A 25,399-nucleotide genomic window follows, 5' to 3' on the forward strand; every position below is an offset into this window, starting at 1 on the left:
TCACCCTGACCTAGTGATGCTTTTGGAGCAAGCTGCTTCCTCTCACTTCCTTTCTCTTCCCACAGGCTTTTTAGTGCCCAACCTACTCAGTTGATTTCAGTCAGATATGACCTTTCCTTGCATCCTTGGTCAACCAGGGGAGATATTTCTGTCAGGAAGCATTGCAGACACTTCTACACACTCACCAGCCTTGCCTCTCCCTTTAGGCTTAACCTTTTGCCTGCAACCTGGCTCCCATATTTTGTACTAACCTCAGACCAGTCTCACAAACATTTGTCCAGAGCCAAGAGCTGAGCTGGATAGAAGCTGTCCCTCAGGCTGCCCTGCTTGCTGGATTAATCACCTTCCAAGGACCACAGATCCTCACAGAGAGAGGCTCCAGTGGAACCATTCAATCCAACAACCTTACCTCTGGAAGCTCTTCAACTCTCTATAAACAGCCTCCACTGTGCCTAAGATCTTCTTTGTGTGGCCTCTGAGTGAGGCTCTTTTGAAAGCAACTTACAGATGTTTGCTGAGAATTACAGCAGCCCTGAGGCTGTTCTTTGTTGCACTTAGTGAGTTCTTGCTCAGCCTACAATTGGAGGTCCCAATAATGACATTGTGCACTAACCTTCATCCCAGATTTGCCACTCTCAAAGAACTCCCACAGATGCATTTTCAGACCTCTGTGGAGCCAAATATAGGCTCAAAGGATGTTAGGGGTTGGAAGGGACCCAAGGAGAACATCAAGTCCAACCCCTCTGCCAGAGCAGGACAATTCTATCTAACACAGATCCCAGAGGAACACATCCAGACAGGCCTTGAAAGGCTCCAGAGATGGAAACTCCATAACCTCTCTGGGGAGCCTGTTCCAGTGCTCTGGGACCCTCACAGTAAATAAGTTCTCCTTTGTGTTGAGGTGGAACCTCTTGTGCTGCAACTTACACCCATTGCTCCTTGTCCTACCCCAGGGAGCAGTGAGCAGAGCCTGTCCCCCACTCCTGGCAGCCCTCAGGTGTTTATAAACATTTATTAAATCCCCTCTCAGTCTTCTCTTCTCCAGACTAAGCAGCCCCAGGTCCCTCAGCCTCTCCTCATCAGGCAGTGCCCTCCAGTCCCCTCATCATCCTCCTAGCCCTCTGCTGGACCCTCTGCAGCAGATCCCTGTCCCTCTTCAACTGGGGAGCCCAAAACTGAACACAGTATTCAAGATGAGGTCTCGCCATGGCAGAGTAGAGGGGGAGGAGAACCTCCCTTGATCTGCTGGACACACTCCTCCTAATACACCCCAGGATGCCATTGGCCTCCTTGGCCACAAGGGCACATTGCTGTGCCATGGTTAACTTGTTAGCCACCAGCACTCCCAGGTCCCTCTCCACAGGACTGCATTCCAGCAATACCTTGTTCTTTTCAACACTGAGTGGCCTGCAGCAACTTGCAGGACTTACTTAAGCTGGGCTTCCCATCCGGTGAGCAAAGGTGAAGCTGTTGTGCCCAGGTGGCCAGCAGTGTGCCCAGGTGGCCAAGAGAGCCAATGGCATCCTGGCCTGCATCAGGAGCAGTGTGGCCAGTAGGACAAGGGAGGTTATTCTGCCCCTGTACTCAGCACTGGTCAGACCACACCTTGAGTGCTGTGTCCAGTTCTGGGCCCCTCAATTCAAGAAGGATGTTGAGGTGCTGGAACATGTCCAGAGAAGGGCAACAAAGCTGGTGAGGGGCCTGGAGCACAAATCCTATGAGGAGAGGCTGAGGGAGCTGGGCCTGTTTAGCCTGGAGAAGAGGAGGCTCAGGGGTGATCTTATTACTGTCTACAACTACCTGAAGGGGCATTGTAGCCAGGTGGGGGTTGGCCTCTTCTCCCAGGCAACCAGCAATAGAACAAGGGGACACAGTCTCAAGTTGTGCTGGGGTAGGTATAGGCTGGATGTTAGGAAGAAGTTCTTCACAGAGAGTGATTGGCATTGGAATGGGCTGCCCAGGGAGGTGGTGGAGTCACCGTCCCTGGGGGTGTTCAAGAAAAGCCTGGCTGAGGCACTTAGTGCCATGGTCTGGTTGACTGGCTAGGGCTGGGTGCTAGGTTGGACTGGCTGATGTTGGAGGTCTCTTCCAACCTGGTTGATTCTATGATTCTATGATTCTGTTGTCTGTTAGAAGTAATGGGATTTTCTCTTTTCTCCTTTATGGTTCAGGGGTGGAGGGTGAAAGACATAAAACCTATCAAAAGTGCAACAGGTAAATTTGAACAAACAAAAAATTAATCCACCAACAGAGAATTAAAAATTTATTGAACTTTGATTAAAGTAAATAAAAGAACCAGAATAAATGAGAAATGCTTTTAATCTTTCTGCTAGCAAAAGTTGTTTTGAAAGTCAATGTTAAAGTCACTACAAGAATTAATTTCTATTTTTTTTCCTAAAAATCATTTAAATCAGTGTTTTATTTGATTATTATTTTTTTTCCATGAGTATCTGAATGCTCAGAATTAGGAGTCAGGCCATTGAAGACCAAGGGAGCAGAACTGATCATCCTGTGGTTGCATTTCTTTCTGGGAGAGCGCTTCCATTGTGCAATGATCACAGAATCATAGAATCAGTCAGGCTTGGAAGGGACCACAAGGATCAGCCAGTTCCAACTCCCCTGCCATACCCAGGGACACCCTACCCTAGATCAGCCTGGCCACAGCCTCCTCCAGCCTATCCTTAAACATCTCCAGCCATGGGGCCTCAACCACCTCCCTGGGAAACCCACTCCAGGCTCTCACCACTCTTATGATGAACAACTTTCTCCTCACCTCCACCCTGAATCTACCCACCTCCAGTTTTGCTCCATTCCCCCTAGTCCTGTCTCTCTCACTGGGAAGAAACCATTTTAACTTTTGCCTTCTATCATTCAGGTTTTATGCTGCTGAAATCATATGTGGACTCCAGTTCCTCCATTCCAAGGGCATAATATACAGGTAATTTTACTCTTTCATATAATATCCTATACAGATAATTTTACTCTTTCATATCATATGTGGTCAGCAGGTCGAGGGAGGTGATTTTCCCCCTCTACTGCACTCAGGTGAGACCCCAGCTGGAGTACTGCATCAGTTCTGGAGCCTCTATTACAAGAGTGATGTGGAGATGCTGGAGCGTGTCCAGAGCAGGGCCAGGAGGATGCTCAGAGGCTGCAGCAGCTCTGCTGTAAGCACAGACTGAAAGAGTTGGGGCTGTTCAGTCTGGAGAAGAGGAGGCTCCCAGGTGACCTTCTTGTGGCCTTCCAGTATATGAGGAAGAGTTGGGGAGGGACTTTTTAGGCTGTCAGGGTGTGACAGGACTAGGGGGAATGGAGCAAGGAGTTCTCTACTAGAAAATTTCCCACTCCTGCTTTTGCTTGAGTTCCTTAGCATCTTCAAAGTTATGCATGGATGCTTTGATTTGATGCACAAATGTCATGCTTCAGACTTATATAAAAGAACAGGGACACGATGGGAGCAAAAGCTGCAGAAATGAGGCCACAGTCTGCTTTCCCTTGGTCAAAAAGATGAACTGAAATTCCAGGGAGCCCTAATCCAGGCCATCTTCATGGCAAAAACTAGTTACTAGGCTACAGCTTTCTACAAAAGCAGGAAGCAAATAGCTTGTCACAAATAAATGAGAAAGATCACTAAAGCAGTGATGTTTGCTGAAGCCAAAATGAGCCTTATTTCAATGTTTGCCATGTAGTGTGAATATTACAACAAGCACTAAAAGGGGATGGCTTTTTAACAATCAACTCTCCCAGCAGAACACAAGCTTGGATTCAAATAAACTCACCTAATTATTCATGATTAGTAGCCATGTGGGAGCCATTTACAGTCCTTATTGACCAAGGATGGTGATTGCATAAACGTGAGATCAATATCTATGGCGTTAAGCTAAGATGATCTCCGGGGTCTCAGCAAGTTTCTGCCTCTAATTATTGCTCTAGATGACTGAAGGGAAACATTTTCTGAAGTGCCCAAATCACTTAGCTAATGTCTGTCATTTCTATTCAGACTTCTCAGAAAATGTGGTTAAATCTATCTGCAGGACTTTGGGAGTTTGTGGCAGCATTGCTCGTGCTGATATCTTGTTTGTAATCCATGTTTCTATTAGAATTGCTGCTCCAGTGATGTGTCAGGGCTTGGGACCAGTTTCCTCATGAAAGGAAAGAGATGTTTAGAACCTGGAGCTGTGGGAAACATGGGCAAATTGGGATAGCTGAGCATTGGGTAAGCACAGTGATAGGAAGAAACAGCTCATTCATAGGACTGTAGAAACATAGAATCATTGAATGGCTTGGGCTGGAAGGGACCTTGAAGTTCATCTATGTCCAACCCCCATTCTGTAGGCAGGGTTATCTTCCACTAAACCAGACTGCTCTAAGCCCCATCCAACTTGGCCCTAAACACTTAAAGGGATGGGGAATCCACAAGTTCTCTGGGCAGGTCTTCATATGTAAACTTCATATCTCCTTATATCAACCTCATGTCTTCTTGTATCAACCTCAGATCATCATGTATCAACCTTGTGTCTTGTCCATCAAGGCGCTGTTGCCCCTTTGGGCACTGCACCTACATGACCTGTCCACATCAGAGGACACTGTCATTGCTGGGAGAATGGTGCCTCCCAGCAGAGACTGGGAGAGATGCAAGCTGTTGTGAATAGGGACAAGTGCCATGGTCTAAGCCACAACAAGGGACTGCAGAGAGAGGCCCAGATGGCCATGATGCAGCAAAGGAGCAGGAGCAAGGGCTGCTGCCCACTCATTACAGTGATAGAAAGAAACAGCTCATTCAAAGCATCTTGTCCTTGGGAGGTGGTGGAGTCACTGTCCCTGGAGGTGTTCAAGAAGAGGCTGGATGAGGCACTTAGTGCCATGGTCTAGTTGACTGGATAGGGCTGGGTGCTAGGTTGGACTGGGTGATCTTGGAGGTCTCTTCCAACCTGGTTGATTCTATGACAAGACAGAGGTTGATATAAGAAGACCTGAAGTTGATATAGGAAGATCTGAAGTTTACATATGAAGATCTGCTCAGAGAAGTTGTGGATTTCCCTTCCCTGTAAGTGTTTAGGGCCAAGTTGGATGGGTGTGCTAGTTTGAAGCTAACTAGAATGTTTTGGTGGGAAGAACTAGATTATAAACTGTGAAAAGGAAACAATGGTGATGTCTGCTTCACTCATAGGCTTGCTGAGATGTATAAGAACAAGAACACAAACATAGATAACACAGTTGCTGTCTGGGCTTTGGGCTGAACTTCTCTCTCTAACCTAACCTGCTGTCTGTGTGACTGATCCATCTGCTTCCTAATTCCCCTGGCTGGCCCTCAAAACTACCTTAAACGTAAGGCAAGATCTTGAGTAAGGTAGAGAGGTAGGGGGAAGGTGGAAGCGTGGTTGGGAGCCCCTCCTGGGGACTCAGGTTTCTAGGAGGGCTGTTGTGTTTCTGTTTCCTTTTAACTTGTCTATTTCTGTCTCTAGCTGTAGATATTGTAAATATCTGCTTGTCTATTGTGCTAAGCTGTAAATATAAAACTTCATTCAATTTGCTTGGACCAATCTGGTTTAGTGGAAGATACTCCTGCCTAGTTGGAACTAGATGAACTTCAAGGTCCCTTCCAGTCCAAGAACAACTGGAGTTGGAAGGGACCTTGAAGTTCATCTATTTCCAACCCCACTGCCACAGGCAGGGACACCTCCCACTAGATGAGGTTGTTCAAGGTCTCCTCCAGCCTGCTCTTAAATAGGAGATAGTGAGGCATTGCTTTGACTATCAAGCATGGAAAGAGAAGATTTAATCAGTTCTACTCCTTTTTCTGGCTTGTTTTTGTTTTAATTGAAGACAATGAGAGCCAGGTTAGTGGAGAACACACAGCCGACAGTATCTCAGTCAGAGTTAACTAAGCACTTAGGGAAGTGAACAGAAATGATTTTTGGGAGTACCTCACTTGCAGTGCAGTAAGAGTGATGAATCCAGCTGTTCTGTCTCATGCACCCACGTTTGGAAATGTTGGCTGAAATGTTAGTGAATGAGCCGAGGCGTTGTTGGCAGAAACTCCCATCCCTGATGCCAATGAGTTTGAAACTCATCAAAATAATGAAAGTGAACTGTAGGTGATGGGTTTTTTTGGTTTTGTTTTGCTTTGATCTACCAGATGAGTAAAAACACTGCTGGCAGCCAGAGATTGATCTCAATGGTGTAACTGAAATAAGTCATTCCAGCTGGAAATTGTGACAACATGAGTGTCTGCCACTTGGAAAGCAAACATCTCAGTTGTCTTTATATTTCTTTGTGATTGATGACTCTCCCTTTTCCCTGCATCTTATTTTAGCAGGCACAAACTATTGCCTTATGAGAACAATTTAGTGTGTAGACACTACAAGGTCCTGTACCCTGGCCCCGACTAGGACCTGGCTGAAGCCACCTTTCCTGCAGTTGTAGGTGATCACCTCAGGAGCATCATGGATTAGAAATGACCTTCTTGGAGTCAAAACTGTTTCTGAAAAGATAAGGGAAAAAAACACACTGCAAAACAGTTGTCATAGGGAGGGTAGATATATGGCAGCTTCATGGTTAGGACTCTTGCCTGAGGAGTGGAAAGTGTAGCTAGGCTCCGAATCAGCAGAGGTGGGAGAAGTCCAATTGCATCCTCAGTTGTGGGCACAAGTAAATGTGTCTGGATACTTTGGGAATCCTAAGAAGGAATAGTGGTTGTGGGCACAAGTAAATGTGTCTGGATACTTTGGGAATCCTAAGAAGGAATAGTGGTTGTGGGCACAAGTAAATGTGTCTGGATACTTTGGGAATCCTAAGAAGGAATAGTGGTTGATGGCACAAGTAAATGTGTCTGGATACTTTGGGAATCCTAAGAAGGAATAGTTGATGGCACAAGTAAATGTGTCTGGATACTTTGGGAATCCTAAGAAGGAATAGTGGTTGTGGGCACAAGTAAATGTGTCTGGATACTTTGGGAATCCCAAGAAGGAATAGTGGTTGATGGCACAAGTAAATGTGTCTGGATACTTTGGGAATCCTAAGAAGGAATAGTGGTTGTGGGCACAAGTAAATGTGTCTGGATACTTTGGGAATCCTAAGAAGGAATAGTGGTTGATGGCACAAGTAAATGTGTCTGGATACTTTGGGAATCCCAAGAAGGAATAGTGGTTGATGGCACAAGTAAATGTGTCTGGATACTTTGGGAATCCTAAGAAGGAATAGTGGTTGTGGGCACAAGTAAATGTGTCTGGATACTTTGGGAATCCTAAGAAGGAACAGTGGTTGATGGCACAAGTAAACGTGTCTGGATACTTTGGGAATCCTAAGAAGGAATAGTTGTGGGTACAAGTAAACGTGTCTGGATACTTTGGGAATCCTAAGAAGGAATAGTGCTTGATAGCACAGGGTGAGCAATGCAGGAACATGGGTCTCTGAGCCAAGGAAACTCAAGTTCTGCCTACATGCCAGGTGAAGTGTCATCTCAGTGAACCAAACATCTCCCCAAGCCACTATGTCAATGAACAGCAAAACTTTTAGGTTAGATAGAAGAAGTTTGCCATAGCAACCATGCTGCTCTTCCTTTCTCTATGCCTTTTTCTTTCTTTCCTTACATTCTTCTCTCTCCTTTCAGAGGTTGTTCCCATGTGGAGACCTCTTTGTTCTCTCTCAATGCCTGCAATTCATCAACTTGTTTTAATTTCCTTCTCTAGCATTTCTCTTTTTGTTCTTTCTCCGGGCTCTTTGCTTCCCACAATAACTCAGATCCTGAAAGCTCAGACAATGGCTCTGCAGGTTTTTGTGAAGGGCTTTGTCAGTCTCCAGGGCTCAGATCGTGCATCGCACCAGTGCAAAGGTGCTGGGATTTGCTGATAGCTGGCGTTATTCTGACTCTCTGCAAGTCATGCAGGGATTGCAGGTCCTTACCTCTTCCAGCACTGAGAGGGAGAATAGGCAGCAGCTTCTGAGACAGGACTGAGATTCCCAGGGAAGGAGAAAGTGAGCATTAACTGATGCCTTCTCCCTGCCCTTCTCCAGGCTGGTTTAAGGTAGAAGCATCAGCTGTTACAAAGCACTTTGTAGCTTCTCATTCTACATCCTAAGCAGGCAGCTTTAAGAAGACTATAGAATCAGAATGTTTTGGGTTGGAAGGGACTTTTAAAGCTCATCTAGTCCAAATGCCCTGCAGTGAGCAAAGACAGCATCAACCAGATCAGGCAGCTCAGAGCCTCATTCAACCTGCCCTTGAATGTTTCCAGGGATGGGACATCTACCACCTCTCTGGGCAACCTGGGTCAGTGTTTCACCACCCTCAGGGTAAAAAATTCCTTCCTTAGGTCTAGTATAAATGTGCCACTTCTCCTGTCACAACAGGTCCTGCTAAACTATGTCTTGGGTAAAGGCTTCTACAACAGTGCTGGGATCAGAGGAACGAGGAAGAAGGATATTGAAGTCCAGGAGAGTAGTTCCTCATTCATCCCTTTGCCTTCCTTTGTAATTGCAACATGAGGGCTCTACACAGAAGCAGATAGCAAGTTAGTAAGTGTAACCTGCTGAAATAACTTGTGTGCCTCTGTAATGCTTTAAAGGAGGATTTCCCTTCTTTTTCTCCACAGAGACTTGAAGTTAGACAACGTCCTCTTGGACAATGAGGGGCACATCAAAATTGCTGACTTTGGGATGTGCAAGGAGAACATGTTTGGAGATGCAAAGACAAGTACTTTCTGTGGAACTCCTGACTATATCGCTCCTGAGGTAGGTGTGGTTGCAGAGAGGTCAGCAAGCCACTGTGGGACAGAGAACATGTCTTAAGACAGTCATCCATCTGTCAGTCCATGGTAGAGACTTCAAAGAGTATTAACTGGGTTTTCATAGAATCATAGAATCAGCCAGGTTGGAAGAGACCTCCAAGCTCATCCAGTCCAACCTAGCACCCAGCCCTAGACAATCAACTAGAGCATGGCACTAAGTGCCTCAGCCAGGCTTTGCTTCAGCACCTCCAGGGATGGTGACTCCACCACCTCCTTGGGCAGCCCATTCCAGTGGCAAATCACTCTCTGTGAAGAACTTCCTCCTAACATCCAGCCTAGACCTCCCCCACCACAACTTGAGACTGTGTCCCCTTATTCTGTTGCTGGTTGCCTGGCAGAAGAGACCAACCCCCCCCTGGCTACAGCCTCCTTTCAGGTAGTTGTAGACAGCAGTTGAGCAACTCTAGGCTAGAGTCTGGATTTCACTGACTCAGAGTCTGCATTGCTGTCTTGCATTGCATACTTTTGTGGATAATCTTTTTTTTTGTGGGCATGGGAAGCAAATGGTGCTTGGCTTAAATAAGAAACAGAACACTTAATGGAAATACAGAAGCTCCAAGAATTACCTCCTGCATTTCAGGGAAAGAAACAACATAAAGAATGTGAAGCGTGTTCCCTAGCTAGCTACCAGTAATCTTCCATGGCTGTACAGGCTCCTTGATAGCTGAAAGGGAGCTATGAGCACTTCCAAGGGATGATATCATCACAGTCTGAGAGAGAAATAGAAAGAAGTGGGACAAAATGCCCACTTGGAGCTGATTTGCCCTCCTCTTTGATTCACTGTCTTTTAGAGAGAAAGAGGGGCTGAAGTTTGCTTTCCATTGGGCATATGCTCTGGTGCTTGAATAGGGATGGCACCCATAACCTTGGACTTCTTTCTTATTCTATCAAGTTCTTAGCTGGCTGCAAACACAGCCTGCATCACAAGCATCCTCCCAGAGATGAGTAAGGCACTACATGCTCTGAAAAGACTTTCCCATCAGAGCATAGGTTTCAAAGTCTTAAACTTAAAACTGACACAGACTTGAAGGTCTGTCTAGCTAAAAAACAACCAACAGCTGTGTGTGAAAGGGATGGAGATGCTTGGAGACATAAAGGTGAAAGTGGTCATACATCCCAGTTTTCCCTCTCTAAATATTAGCAGTCAGAGAGAGTGTTGCTGTCCAGAGGACAGCTGGCACCTGACCTGCTAACTATGGGCTCTGGGCTACCTACTTCTCTGTTTTGGCTGTGCACAGTGCCAGAGTGCCTCGTCATAGAATCATAGAATCAACCAGGTTGGAAGAGACCTCCAAGCTCATCCAGTCCAACCTAGCACCCAGCCCCAGCCAGTCAACTAGACCATGACACTAAGTGCCTCAGCCAGTCTTTTCTTGAAGATCTCCAGGGACGGTGCCTCCACCACCTCCCTGGGCAAGTTTCTTCCTGGTGAAAGAGGCTCTTAAACTAGAGGTGATGTAGTTGTATCAGGGCTAGGATGTGCTTGAGTTTGTAAGGACAAGGCAGAACTTGTAGCTGTTGTAGGTTCTGCTCTGTCCCCTTGACTTAGTAAAGCTGGATCTTGTGTGCAGATTGACTCTAAGCTCCACGCAAAAACATCCCAACAGTTCTCCTTCTGATAACGCAGTTGATATCTACTGTTACTTGGTGGAGAAAAGGTGGACCTGACCTCCATGTGCCTATGCAATAAAACTGGGTGGTCACAGACACCAGTCTCAGACTTGCCCATAGCAAAACCCTTTCCATTTCCCCATGTTTCCTTTCATGTGTTCCTGTATGGAAACTTGTTTGGGTTTTTGTTTTGTTTTGTTTTGCTTTTTTCCTAGTGATTTTTAGCTACTTTTGGCTCAATCTCCCCAGAAAAAGACAACACTTCCTCAACCTGACGACCTTACACAATGATAGATCTTCTTGTGGAGAGGCTTTGACTAATTAGGTGGCAAACTGGGGCCAAAGGAAACATTTTTCAGCTCAGAGAAGAATCTACAAGTCATCCATGCATCACTTTTGCCATCACTCTGAAATCCATTTAATTTCCTTTCGAGATCCCATTTCCTGATTTTAGCCTTCTCTTGATGGATATTGGTAATTTCCAAATAGCCTTTACAACTCCTGGATTTTTTTTTTCTCCTCAACTACAATTCATTGATCTTTCACTGTGCACCAAGGGCTCAATTCTGATCAAGGTTACACCACGGCTGACACAAGGGCAAATCTCTTCAAATCAGTTAGATTTTTACAGCCTAACACCAGATGCAAATGTGCTCTGCAATCAAGCCATAATTGCCTTTTATTCCTCTTCAATATACTTTTATTTAATAAAGGGGGGGGGGGGGGGGGGGAAGTTATTTTCTGCTCCTAAAAAATAAAGAGAGCTGAGTGGTAATCCATTATCTCTGATTTTACTTCATAGGAAAGGGGAAGACTAGAGCAGCTCAGGGTTTTATTTCTGCACAATCATTTATTTTAGAGATTCAATGAGGGCATGTAAAATACTTTACCTCTAAATTGGAAGCACTGCTAAAGTTCATGGATCATCTATCCTGCCAGAGGCAGGAACACTGCACTTCTTGTCAGGAATTCAGTGAAGATGCTAGCACTGTAATTTGTTACACATCAAGCACCTTGGTTACAGCCTTGCAAATAAGGGGATTTGGGGTCAGTAGGCACCTCTCATGTTCTAGACAGTGGAGTATCAGTTTCAGAGAATCATAGAATGATAGAATCAGTCAGGGTTGGAAGGGACCACAAGGATCAGCTAGTTCCAACCCCCCTGCTATGGCCAGGGACACCCTACCCTAGATCAGGAGATTTGAGATACAAGATTTGAGATTGATACGTATTTGAGATATGAGATCCCATTTACAACTACAGCACCACAGAAGTGAAAAGGATTATTATGGATGCAGTATTTGGTTTTTTTCTCATAAGCCTCTCTCTGTTCTATACACATCTGAAGTTAGTCATAGAATCATAGAATCAGTCAGGGTTGGAAGGGACCACAAGGATCAGCTAGTTCCAACCCCCCTGCCATACCCAGGGACACCCTACCCTAGATCAGCCTGGCCACAGTCTCATCCAGCCTGACCTCAAACACCTTCAGGTAGGGTGAGGGGCAATGTTTTTAAACTAGAGCAGAGTAGATTTAGATAGGACATTAGGAAGAAGTTCTGTACTATGAAGGTGGCGAGACACTGGAATGGGTTGCCCAGAGAAGCTGTGGATTCCTCATCCCTGGAAGTATTTAAAACCAGATTGGATAAAGTTTTGAGCAAACTGATTTAGTGGGAGATATCCCTGCCCATGGCAGGGAGATTGGAACTAAATAATCTTTTAGGTCTCTTCTAACTCGAACCATTTTGTGAGTCTAAGATTCTGTGATTTGGTTGGATGTCTAGAATTGGACTTTTCCTTGACTATAAAAGGAGCTAATGATAATTGGCTCAGCTCTGGGTATATCCATAACAAGTATCACAAGACAGGTAAGGTTTTTTGCTTCATTAGAGGGGGATTTTGAGATCTTGGTGGTGTCTGATCAAGTTTGTAGCGGAAGCAAATGCCACATACCTCCTTGGGGGAGGTCATCACTCCAGTTGACTCCTCCACCATGGCCTCAGACACTGGATGTAGCCTTCACTTTCCTAGTGGTGCAGAAAGGCACAAACTGATAGACTGACTGAGGACACATTCCCATTCCTCTACCTACAACTCAATCGATCTCAAGAGGACAGATCAGCAACTGGGTTGGGTTTTTTTTGAGCAGATTTTGCTGTGATAGATTCACACCATTTCTACTGACTGACAGTTTCAAAGTACCCTGACACTACCACACCTATAATTTTAAACCAGAGCTTGTGTCAGATAGTTCAGCTCCAAAATTTTAATGCCTAAACATTTGTATTCTTGAAGTTCTCACGTCTGATTTGAACCCTTGGAGTAACTTGAATGGTTGGCAAAAGATAACTTGCTTTGCTTTTCATATTTGAGATCATCTGTAAGGCAAGGATTTGTTCAAGTAACTTAAGAGTTACATGCAACCTGTTTGCTGTAGTGTGAAGGATGTTTTGGCACCTAGAAATGGCTGTGACTTGAAGCTCTCCAAACTACTGCCTCTGCACCACTGGTAGATACTCTGGCTCATGCTGCAGGCAGGGGGAAACATCTCTGCTATCCCACTCAGTGCAAAGCAGCTGCTGAAAGTTCAGGGTCTGGCCATCCTTCTGAAGATGAAACCCTCATGTCAGACATTTAGCATCTGTCTTAGATTTCCATTAGGTCTTAGGAAGAAATTCGTTACTGTGAGGGTCATGAGATACTGGTACAGAAAGTCCAGAGAAGCTGTGGAAGTGTTCAAGGTTTTGGTTGGACAGGACTTTGAGCCACCTGGTGTAGTGAAAAGTGTCCCTGCCTAGGGCAGAAGGGCTGGAACTTGAGGATTTTTCAGGTCCCTTGCAACCTAAACCATTCAATCATTCTGTGATTCTGTAACTCTATGGTTCCATTTCTTTGTCACTCCTCTCTTTGGACAGATACTGCTGGGACAGAAGTACAACACCTCTGTTGACTGGTGGTCTTTTGGGGTCTTACTATATGAGATGCTTATTGGTCAATCTCCTTTCCATGGCCAAGATGAAGAGGAGCTTTTCCAGTCTATCCGTATGGATAACCCATTCTACCCTCGCTGGCTTGACAAGGATGCTAAGGACATTTTGGTGAAGGTAAGAATTTCTGATCAAAAGGGTTGTGGGGTTTTTGTCATCTTTTATTTGTGCATCCTCAGCTGTTGTTCAGAGAAACAAACCTACTGTGAGGGAACCACAGAGAGTCACTTTCTTGTCTGTCAACCTCAAAGCCCACTTGACCTCAGGCAAAAGCCCATCTTTATGTCTTCTTTCTTTCGAGTTGTGATGATGGCTCCTCACATACAGTAAGCAGGATCACAGGATATCAGACACCAGTGAAGATCAGTTTGTTTGCAGAGCAATCCCTAAAGTGCAAGGCATGTTAACTCCTGGAGGAGTTCTACCAGTCTTCACACTAAGGTCTACAGTGTCATCTGTGATAATTATGGCTTTGAGGAAGGTCTTGTGCCTAAGAGATATCATAGAATCATAGAATCAACCAGGTTGGAAGAGACCTCCAAGATCATCCAGTCCAACCTAGCACCCAGCCCTATCCAATCAACTAGACTATGGCACTAAGTGCCTCATCCAGTCTTTTCTTGAAGACCCCCAGGGATGGTGCCTCCACCGCCTCGCTGGGCAGCCCATTCCAATGGGAAATCACTCTCTCTGTGAAGAACTTCTTCCTAACATCCAGCCTATAGGGTACATTTCTTTGGTATTGAGTTTGATTTTCAGTAGAAAATACTTTCCATCATTGCACTGAGCTAAAGAGCAGGAAAACAAAGCCTGGGCTGCGTCCTGAAGTGGTGGAGCTACTCAGGCTCCTAGCACCATGTCATCTGGATTTTTGGCACTTTGAATGTCCTACATAGCAATGCATAGTGTCCTGTCTGAGTGTGTGATGATTTGGGTGTTATCTGCCCCCCCACACTTAAAAAATCACCCAGACTAGACTCAGCTGAGCTGGTAATTAAAGAATGAAGCATTATATTTACAGCTCAGCACAATATACAAGCAGGTATTTACACTGTCTACAGCTATAGACAGAAATAGACAAGTTAAAAAGTAATACAGAAACACAGCAGCCCTCCCAGATACCAGAGTCCCCAGGAAGGGCTCCCAACCACCCTTCCACCTCCTTTCCACCCCTCTACCTTATCCCAGATTTTGCCTTACATTCAAGGTGAGTTTGGAGAATCAGCCAGGGGGGTTAGGAAGCAGAGGGATTAGTTACACAGACAGCAGGTTGGAGAGAGAAGGGAGGCAGCCAGAGCAAGAGAGCAACTCTGTTATCTATGTTTGTGTGCTTGTTGTTGTACATCTCAGCAAGCCTAGAAGTGCAGTAGACATCACCACTGTTTCCTTTTCACAGCCTATCATCTAATTCTTCTCACCAAAATATCCCAGCTAGGCTCAAACCAGCAGAGAGTGGAGTACTCTTGTGTTTCCCTCTATTGAGCATCCCACTCATCTTTTAGGATCCATTGCATGAATGCATCTTTTTTCTCATTGCCTCCTTCTCAACTCTGTGCCATTCAGCATTGTAGTCTTTCTGGATTGGGGTGCAAATTACTCTAGAGTTGCAAGATAAAAGTACAATGAAGTTATGACTAGTCAAACAAGTTTCTTACCCTCAGCTGGGCTGTTAACTGATGTTGAACAGGGTCTAAGCTAAGGCATTTTAACTCAATATGGAGCATGGTGAGATAATATCCATGGAACATGTACAGGGACCTATAAGGGCTCAGCTGATCAAAGAATCATAGAATCACAGAATTATAGAATGTACTGGGTTGGAAGGAACCCCCAGAAGTCATCTAGTCCAATACCCCAGTAGTCAGCAGGGTCAACTAGATGAGGTTATTCAGAGCCCCATCAAGCCTGACCTTGAATGTCTCCAGGGATGTGACCTCCACCACCTCCCTAAGCAACCTGTTCCAGTGTTCCACCACCATAATGGTAGAATGCCCAGGAAAAAACTTCTTCCTAATGTCTAATCTATGTCTACCCTGCTCTAGTTTAAAACCATTACCTCTTGTCCCAGTGCTACAAACTTTTGTAAATAGTCCCTTCCCAGTTTTCTTGTAAGCCCTTTCCAGGTGCTGAAAGCTTGCTATAAGGTCTTCCTGCAGTCTTTTCTTCTCAAGGATGGACATTCCCAGCTCTCTTAGCCTGTATTCACAGGAGATGTTCTTCAGCCCTCTGCCATTTTTTGTGGCTCTCCTTTGAACCCTCCCCATCATAGAATCATAGAATCAACCAGGTTGGAAGAGACTTCCAAGATCATCCAGTCCAACCTAACACCCAGCCCTAATCAACATAGAATCACAGAATCAACCAGGTTGGAAGAGACCTCCAAGATCATCCACTCCAACCTATCACCCAGCCCTATCCAGTCAACATAGAATCATAAAATCAATTTTCTGCACAAGCAACCTGCAGTTCAGTCAGGATTAAAGATAGAAACCATCTTCATACCAATCAATAAACTTGTTTAGGAAAGAACCCAACATTGTCTCTGTGTTGGGCTATTCTTATTGCCACTGACTCTGGATGATTACATATTCTACCCTGCTTAATGCCTATGTTATCACCACAGTTCCAGCATGTTAGGATAAGGATCCAAACTAGTTCTTCATTCAGAAATGTACTAAGATAGAAGAGTCTTCACTCTCTCACTGACCCTGCTTGAGTTTGAAGTCCAAGACTCTATTTGGTGGGACTGTCCTGTTGAATGCACTGCTGTTATAAAAGACTAAGGTGTTCCTTGTTCTTCAACATGCCAGCTTTTTGTCAGAGAGCCTGAGAGGAGGCTGGGAGCAAGAGGGAACATCCGCCAGCATGCCTTTTTCCAGGAAATCAACTGGGAAGCTTTAGAAGAGAGAAGGATGGAGCCTCCTTTCAAACCAAGAGTGGTAAGCATGCATCTCCTTTCCATTCCACCCATCCACTTCTGTCTTTCCTGAATCATTCATTCTCCAAATATTTAAAGTCTCCAGCACATTCTAGCATTAAACCAAAGCCAGGAGTAATGTTTTATTGTAAAGCCATTTATTTAAGGATGCTATCCAAAATCTTCAGACTTGAGTCTTTAATACCAGAGACCTCAAATCCCATTTAGATTCAAGGAGTCAAAATTTTGAAGAGGTATAAATGTCTTCATCACACTTGGAACTAAGAGTTTTAGGCACCAAGGGAAGGCTTTCAAAATGTCCTCAAATGTCCAACGTTGGTTATCTTAGAATCATAGAATCAACCAGGTTGGAAGAGACCTCCAAGCTCATCCAGTCCAACCTCGCACCCAGCCCTAGACAATCAACTAGACCATGGCACTAAATGCCTCACCCAGTCTTTTCTTGAACACTCCCAGGGATGGTGACTTCACCACCTCCCTGGGCAGCCCAATCCAATGCCAATCACTCTCTCTGCCAACAAATTCCTCCTAACATCCAGCCTATACCTCCCCTGGCACAACTTGAGACTGTGTCCCCTTGTTCTATTGCTGGTTGCCTGGCAGAAGAAACCAACCTCCATCATCTTCTGCAGCTGTTCTGCACATGCAGCCTCTGGCTAACAGTAGATGGAAGACCTTGCATTTCTGTCTAAAAGTAAATGAAGGACCTTTGTCTTGGGCAGTCAGAATGAAAACTGCTGGCTCTTAGTTCAGTGTGTAAATATAGATTAAGCTGATCACAAGTCATTTGGTATGTTCTGTACATCAGACACAAGCAGCTGAAACCATCTACCATTTGGATCTGCCACAGCCTCATTTGCTGTAGAGGTGTTGGAAAGATAATTGTGGACTTGTACATATGTTGGCTGGGTTGCCTAACCTAATCATCATAACTACTTTATGATAGCTGTAAGCCCAAGTCTAGCATGACCAAACCTGAATGACCCATCACTATCTGAGTCATCACAGCAAGGATCTGGATGCCACTTAAACCACTTTCCTTTCACCACATGATTGCAACCTGCTCTGTAGGGATTCTCTTTCACTGCACTGCAGAAAGTAAACAAGTGAAAGTTCAGGTAATGAGCTCATCAGGATAGTCCTGACTATTAATAACAGTCCTGTTCAACTACCAAAGCCCTGTTAATAACAGTAAGATGATTTATTTTGACAAGTGCATCATACATCCATTTTACAGTTCTTCACAAGTGTTATGCAACTGATGGGTCCAGTCCACTGTGTTACAAAGCTGTGACATCGCTGCCTGGCAGAATTCATGGACCACAGGCTTGGTGTCTCCTAAATGATATTTATTCCCATTACTATCTCCACAGAATGATATTAAGCAAGGGATAGTCTACAACTACCTGAAAGGAGGTTGTAGCCAGGTGGGGGTTGGTCTCTTCTCTCAGGCAACCAGCAAAAGAACAAGGGGACACAGCCTCAAGTTGTGCCAGGGGAGGTCTAGGCTGGATGATAGAAGGAAGTTCTTGCCAGAGAGAGTGATTTGCCATTGGAATGGGCTGCCCAGGGAGGTGGTCGAATCACCATCCCTGGAGGTGTTCAAGAAGAGACTGGATGAGGCAGAGGTCTGGTTGATTGTCTAGGGCTGGGTGCTAGGTTGGACTGGATGATGTTGGAGGTCTCTTCCACCCTGGTTGATTCTATGATGATCACTGGCTGCTAAGAGCTCAGGCAGGAGTTCACTGCAGCTTGACATGCTTCTGTGCATAGTTTGGGCTACAGCAGTTAATAATTGTGCAAAAAGCCAAGAGCAGATGCATTGTGTCTTCCCTGGCTGAGCTGAGCTTGTTCCCAGCTAGCTGAGCTGTGCCCATGGGAAGCAGCCTGAAAAGGCCAGTACCATTGTAATGAAGAGCTAAATATCAGTGCTTTAACATCTGTTTCTTTCTTTCCTTTTCTTGAAGAAATCTCCCAGTGACTGTAGCAACTTCGACAAGGAATTCTTAAATGAAAAACCAAGACTGTCCTGTGCTGACAGAGCCCTGATTAACAGCATGGACCAAAATATGTTCAGCAACTTCTCATTTGTGAACCCTAAAATGGAGAAAATCTTTTCCTGATATCTGCCCTACTGAATGTCTGATGGGACTCTCTGTGATGAATTGAGTAACACTTTGTCAACTGAAGGCTATGCATGGTTATTTCTATCAAGAATCCACCAGAAAAAAACACCTCAGTCAAAATTTGTGCCATGCCTGGAGGCTTCTGGTTTATTCCAGTCTGTAGCAGATGCCAATCAGTCTTCCCTAATGATGAGATGAAATTTCTTCATGGTGTCTTTTGGTCTCTCTTCTCTCTTTTCCCAATGCTCTTGAAGCTAATAGCAGCTGAGAATAAGAAAGTGACAAAACCTTTTGGCCACTGCTTGTACACACAATCGATGGGTTTCTCTGTAAGAAAAAACAAGTCTGCTTGAGCTTCTGGTGATGCAATGCCCATTTCTGCAATTCTTACCTTGACCCACCTCCTTCTGAAACACAAGAAGTTTTCTCCAGGTCTTAAGGCATCTAGGAAGACTTTGGTAACTTCTGCTTGTACATGTGCAGAACTGTGCATGTGTGCATAGGAGTTTTGAAGAAGCAATTTTATTCCCTGCACACTTTAAAAGCAATTCTCATTGGTGTTAGGGTTCAATTTTGCACCACCAGGACAAAGAGACTTCACAAGTGCTCATTCCAGCATTCATACGTCTCAATCAGAGGCCTGGAGCTAATTACTGCTCCTTGAAGGAGGATCATTGCCATGGCAAGTGTCAAGTTCGATGTAGAAACCCAGTGGTTTACATTTAGTACTAGATCAGGAGGGTTGGGAAGCTGCAGTTCAGCAACTGTTCCAAACCTCTAACTGTCCTCATACGTACCAGGCTCAGGGCAAAATCTAAACTGAACTCTCAAGAGTTTGATCCTAAAACCACATGAGAAAGCTGGGAGAGATTTCCTCAACCCATTTTTGAAGTGTCCTAAACCCAACCTTTCAGTCATAGCCTTGGCATGTTTTACTTGAATCACCCCATCATACCATGGTATGTGTTGGAAGGGACCTCTGGAGATCATCTAGTCCAGCTTCTTTGCTAAAGCAAGATCACCTACATCAGATTACACAAGATCACAGCCAGGCAGGTTTTGAATATCTCCAGACAAGGAGACTCCACCGAATCACGGAACTGTCAGGGCTTGAAGGGACCTCAAGGATCATTTAGCTCCAATCACCCTGCCATGGGCAGGGGCACCTCACACTGGATCAGGTTGCTCAGAGCCCCATCCAGCCTCGCCTTAAAAACTTCCAGGGATGGGACTTCCACCATATTTTCCATGACCCTTGCATAGCAGGATGCTGTTTTCTAAGGTTGGAGAGATGTAGAACCACCCAGTTACTTCATGTCACCGAGATACCAGTTACATACTGGGTCAAATTTAAGTCAAAGCCCAGAAGATTCTGTAAAAACTTAGGCAAGCAAGCCAAGTTAGTGTTAGACTCTAATTGAAGTGCACACATTAGGAGCTTCATTGCCTCAACCCCTTCAGCTCACGGAGAAGAGAAGCTCTAGAAGGTGTGTGCAGAATCAGATTCAGAATCAGAATCATAAAAACAGGTTGGAAGAGACCTCCAAGATCATCCAGTCCAACCTAGCACCCAGCCCTATCCAGTCAACTAGACCATGGCACCAAGTGCCTCATCCAGTCTTCTCTTGAACACGTCCAGGGACAGTGACTCCACCACCTCCCTGGACAGCCCATTCCAATGGCAAATCACTGTCTCTGGGAAGAACTTCCTCCTGACATCCAGCCTAGGCCTCCCCCAGCACAATTTGAACCTGTGACCCCTTGTTCTGTTGCTGGTTACCTGGCAGAAGAGACCAACTCCCACTTGGCTACAGCCTCCCTTCAGGTAGCTGTAGACAGCAATGAGGTCACCCCTGAGCCTCCTCTTCTCCAGGCTTTTAGCTCCCAGCAACCCCAGCTCCCTCAGCCCCTCCTCACAGGGTTTCTGTTCCAGGCCCTTCACCAGCCTTGTCGCCCTAAATCAGCATCAGAGGTACCTTTCTGGCTCTGCTGGAACAGGATGTCAGCATGAACCTTCCAACAGGATGAATGCAGCCTTGCAGGCAGTGCTGGGACATCTCTGCTAGAGCCTGCAAGTATCAAATCCTGCAGGACCAAGAGCAGAAGTGTCCAACATCTGGAAGAACAGCAGAGTGCCCTGAAAAAGGCTCTGGTCCAGTGCCTCATGAGCTCCTTGTTTGTGCTGTATGAAACGCTGGGGGCATTTGTGTTCACATGCAGCTGGTCACCACGTTTAATGAGAACAGTTGACATCATTGTGTTTAGTTCCACTGCTGTTTGTACAGTCTAATAAAATGTTGTGTACAATTGGAAAGTGGCCTTGAAGTGATTAAATGAGGACAAAGAACAGGAAGTGCTTAGAAAAGCCATTAAAATGGATCTGTGCTTTCGGGGGGGGGGGGGATGTTCCTCAGGGGAATTCCAACCCATAAATACCCAGGATCAGCAAGGATTTGAACTGTGACATCTCCATAGGTCAGCATCTAAAACAAGGATTTGGTGCTGTGCAAAGGCAACTAAGAAGAGAGCAAAATGATCCTTTTCACTTCTGTGGTGCTGTAGTTGTAAATGGGATCTTGTGTCTCAAATACATATCAATCTCAAATCTCGTATCTCAGATCTCCTGCTCTAGGGTAGGGTTTCCCTGGGCATGACAGAGGGGTTGGAACTAGATGCTCCTTGTGGTCCCTTCCAACCCTGACTGATTCTGTGATAAGGTGTCCTTCAAGCCTCCCTTTCTTTAGGCTAAACAATACCAGTTTCCTCAGCTATTCCTCACAAGAGTTATGCTCTAGACCAGGGCTCCTCAAACTTTTTAAACAGGGGGCTGGTTCTCTGTTCCTCAGACGCAGTTGGGGGCCAGACTATAGTTTGGTTCCAGCCCAATAGTGTCAGGGCAGGACTATAGTTTGGTTCCAGCCCAGTAGTGTCGGGTGCTGGACTATAGTTTGGTTCCAGCCCAGTAGTGTCGGGTGCTGGACTATAGTTTGGTTCCAGCCCAGTAGTGTCGGGTGCTGGACTATAGTTTGGTTCCAGCCCAGTAGTGTCAGGGGCAGGACTATAGTTTGGTTCCAGCCCAGTAGTGTCAGGGGCAGGACTGTAGTTTGGTTCCAGCCCAGTAGTGTCAGGGGCAGGACTATAGTTTGGTTCCAGCCCAGTAGTGTCAGGGGCAGGACTGTAGTTTGGTTCCAGCCCAGTAGTGTCAGGGCTGCACTATAGCTTGGTTCCAGCCCAGTAGTGTCAGGGGCTGGACTATAGTTTGGCTCCAGCCCAGTAGTGTCAGGGGCTGGACTATAGTTTGGTTCCAGCCCAGTAGTGTCAGGGGCAGGACTGTAGTTTGGTTCCAGCCCAGTAGTGTCAGGGGCAGGACTATAGTTTGGTTCCAGCCCAGTAGTGTCAGGGGCAGGACTGTAGTTTGGTTCCAGCCCAGTAGTGTCAGGGCTGCACTATAGCTTGGTTCCAGCCCAGTAGTGTCAGGGGCTGGACTATAGTTTGGCTCCAGCCCAGTAGTGTCAGGGGCTGGACTATAGTTTGGTTCCAGCCCAGTAGTGTCAGGGGCTGGACTATAGTTTGGTTCCAGCCCAGCAGTGTCAGGGGCTGGACTATAGTTTGGTTCCAGCCCAGTAGTGTCAGGGGCCAGACTATAGTTTGGTTCCAGCCCAGTAGTGTCAGGGGCTGGACTGTAGTTTGGTTCCAGCCCAGTCCCAGCAGCTGCTTGGGGCTGCAGAGGCTGGCGAGCAGGTTAAGTGGCAGGAAGTGGCTGCTTGGTTTCCCCCCAGCTTCTGGCAGGGTGGGTGCAGGAGGGTTCTGTAAATACCAGCGGGATGGATTGAGGACCCTAGGGGGCTGTATCCAGCCCACAGGCTGTAGTTTGAGGACCCCTGCTCTAGACCTTTCTCCAGCTTTGTTGCCCTTTGGACATTCTGCAGCACCTCAGTGTTCTTGGAGTGATGGGCCCAAAACTTATTGCATTGCTCAAGGTTCATAGAGGGTGATTGAGGCCATCTTCCTTTGATGCTGGGTCAGCCAAGGCCTCGGGAGGGCTTCATTCCCTCCACAAACTATGGAGTCTGAATGGTTTGATGCAGACTAATGCATTTCCAAGCATTTGAAGACTCTCAGTATCCCACTCTGAATGACTCTTAGGGATTTTTTCTTACTGCAGCAGTGGCTTGTGCTTGAAACCAATGTAGGAACACCCCAAGAGCGCAGACTGAGTAAGCTGGGTGCTGAATCACCCCGTTGTGGTCAACTGAAACATGCTTCTGTGACCAGAGGCAGGGCTCTCTGCACTCCAACTGTGGTCCCACATAGCTGGAGAAACCATACAATAGACTTGTAGAGGAGGACATTTGAGTAACTGTTAGAAAAGACACAGTGTTAGACTTGCTGAAGAGCTTTTGATGCAAACCACAAAAGCACATCTGCTTCTCTCTGCAAGGCGTCTTCAGCTTAAAAAAACAAACCCATCAAGGATGGGGGAGGGAGGCAGGGAGAGTTGGTAGAGGCCACCACATACATGCATGTTGTGTCTCATCACAGGCCACAGCCTGAAAAGCCTCCCAGCTGAGCTTGTGGTGTGCAAAGGGTGAGATGGTAAGCACCAAGCAGCAAGCGTTTTCCTGTGGTGACAGAGATTGAGAGATAGGAGCTTGTGAGGGCTGAAAGCTAAACATCAGCACGGAAATGAGCAAGAGCCCAGGTACTCGTAGAGATGCTCCTTCGCCTTGGCTAAACTTGGTACCTCCTCCATACCAGCCTTGTGTTTTGGGGTTTTCTTTTCTGATCCTTCATAAAATGTTCTTTTTCTAGCATGGCAGGTTTGCTTATTAATTCACTGAAGGTCCAATCCTGTTCTGGAGGCCCACACTGTAGGAGCATGGCACTTGCAAACATCCCAGTCTGACCTCCAGCACTGCCTGTATAGCTCAAGTTTTGAGAGTTGTCACCATCCAACTTCTTCCCAAGTCTTGCTGCTTCACTCAGCAAATGCACAAGTGCCTACTTTTTGGTATTCACCAAACCAACCAGGCTGACAAACAGGTCAGGATGAGTGAGAGTCACCAGTGAGTGACAGCCCTCTTGCAGACACCTCCAGGTGCTTCCAGAGAGGTCAGTTGATCTGAGAGCTCCTTCGTGTGCAGCTCAGAGGAATAGTTGTCCCTTACACAGGGAAGACCAAGCTTTATCCTGCACTCTGCAATGTTCTTTCCTGCCCATGCAGAGTAGAAAGGCAACTTGATCCAGTGGACACTGCAAAGAGGTATGCTCCTCCTTTTACTATGGTATTTGCACTTTGGAGACTTCAAATCCAAGTTAGAGAGGACAGCTGGGACTAAGCTGCTCTCTCACTCCAAGAGATGCCAGCTGAGCTAGAGTGTCATCTGCAGAAGCAAAGATCACAATCAGTATGTTGCCCAAAGCATAGCTGTGGATGAATTTCTTGCTAGCAGAGGACATAAAATGATAAACATGAGCAATCCATGCTGGGAAGTGTCCTTGGGCCTGTCTTGGGCTCAGGAAACCAAACTGTAAACAGTGAGCACCCCACACACAGCTGCAGTGGGCAGAGTTAGCCAGCCCAAGGGGGCTGGGTTGGCCAGCCTCGGGGCTGACCCTGTAGCAAGTTATTGTATATCATCCTATCCATGCCTCACATGTAACCCTGTACCCTCTATATGTAACCAGTCTTAGTTGTGCACGCCTCTTGCAGGAAAGCATATAACTCCCTGTACATGGAAATAAAGTTGGACTATGACCATCTAATCATATGGATGAACAAAGAGTTCCCAGGTGCTCCACCAGCACATACCTTGTAATATGAAGCCAACAGAGGTCTCAGTGCAGACCACAGGAAGCTTTTCTACCTTCACTGCTTACAAAGAGGTTTTACCTTAGCAGCCAGGACAGCAGGTGCACAGCTAGTGAAATACAGGAATGAATGTATTTCTGGCTCTTCTGGCACTGATTGCAAGCCACTGGTCCCCTACAGCTCAGTGACTGTAGCTGGCATGATGAGGTTCAATTCTACTGTTTGGTCAAAAGAGTACAATTCATCATCCTGAGACAGGAAATCAGAGTTGTCCACTGAAGTTTCTCTGTCTAGAAAGTAGGTGAGTGCTGCCCTGTGTGTATTTGTGCATCACCTTGTGCGTCAGTTGTGGGTTCAGTGGGGCCTTACTCTCAGGCAGCATCAGTAATGCCATTGTATAAATAGAAATACAAAAATACCTTAGCTGGCTGTGAATGAGGCTTGGTTCTCCCACAGCTGGTGTCCTATCAAGTGAGAGGACAAGAGGAGATGGCCTCAAGTTGTGCCAGAAGAGGTCTAGATTGGACAGTAGGAAAATTTTCTGTACTGGAATAGTCTGCTCAGAGAGGTGGTGAAGTCACCATCCCTGGAGATGTTACAAAAATATAGAGATGTGGCACTTCAGGACACGGTTTAATAGCCAAGGTGTTGTTTGGTTTATGGTTGGACTCAATGATCTTAGAGGTCATAGAATCATAGAATGGTTCAGGTTGGAAGGGACCTCAAAGATCATCCAGTTCCAACCCCCTGCCATAGGCAGGGACACCTCCCACTAGAACAGATTGCTCAAGGCCTCATCCAAACTGGCCTTGAACACCTCCAGGGAGGGAGCAGCCACAACCTCCCTGGGCAACCTGTGCCAGTGTTTTGTTTCGTAGAATCACAGATTAGAATTAGCCAAACTCATCCAGTCCAGCCTAGCACCCAGCTCTATCCAATCAACTAGAGCATGGCACTAAGTGCCTCAGCCAGTCTTGTCTTGAACACCTCCAGGGATGGCAACTCCACCACCTCCCTGGGCAGCCCATTCCAATGCAAATCACTCTCTCTGGCTGCACCAGGGCAGGTGTAGCTTGATGTTAGGAAGAAGTTCTTCACAGAGAGTGATTGGCATTGGAATGCGCTGCCTAGGG

The 25,399-nt window shown here is 46.0% G+C and overlaps 1 protein-coding gene across 1 annotated transcript in view; it reads left to right on the plus strand.

Annotated features, from left to right (window-relative positions):
• The window catches only part of PRKCQ (protein kinase C theta), a 66,283-nt gene extending 45,515 nt beyond the window's left edge, over nt 1-20,768 (plus strand). The window contains exons 14-18 of the mRNA XM_064142700.1: nt 2,876-2,938; nt 8,595-8,733; nt 13,319-13,507; nt 16,201-16,329; nt 18,296-20,768. Of these exons, the coding sequence (XP_063998770.1) occupies nt 2,876-2,938; nt 8,595-8,733; nt 13,319-13,507; nt 16,201-16,329; nt 18,296-18,451 (676 nt within the window). The 3' untranslated portion in view covers nt 18,452-20,768. The remainder of the gene's footprint in view (nt 1-2,875; nt 2,939-8,594; nt 8,734-13,318; nt 13,508-16,200; nt 16,330-18,295) is intronic.
• Nucleotides 20,769-25,399: the final 4,631 nt, after the last annotated feature.

Source organism: Pogoniulus pusillus, chromosome 4 (assembly GCF_015220805.1).
Source record: "Pogoniulus pusillus isolate bPogPus1 chromosome 4, bPogPus1.pri, whole genome shotgun sequence".
In the NCBI taxonomy this organism is placed as follows: domain Eukaryota; kingdom Metazoa; phylum Chordata; class Aves; order Piciformes; family Lybiidae; genus Pogoniulus; species Pogoniulus pusillus.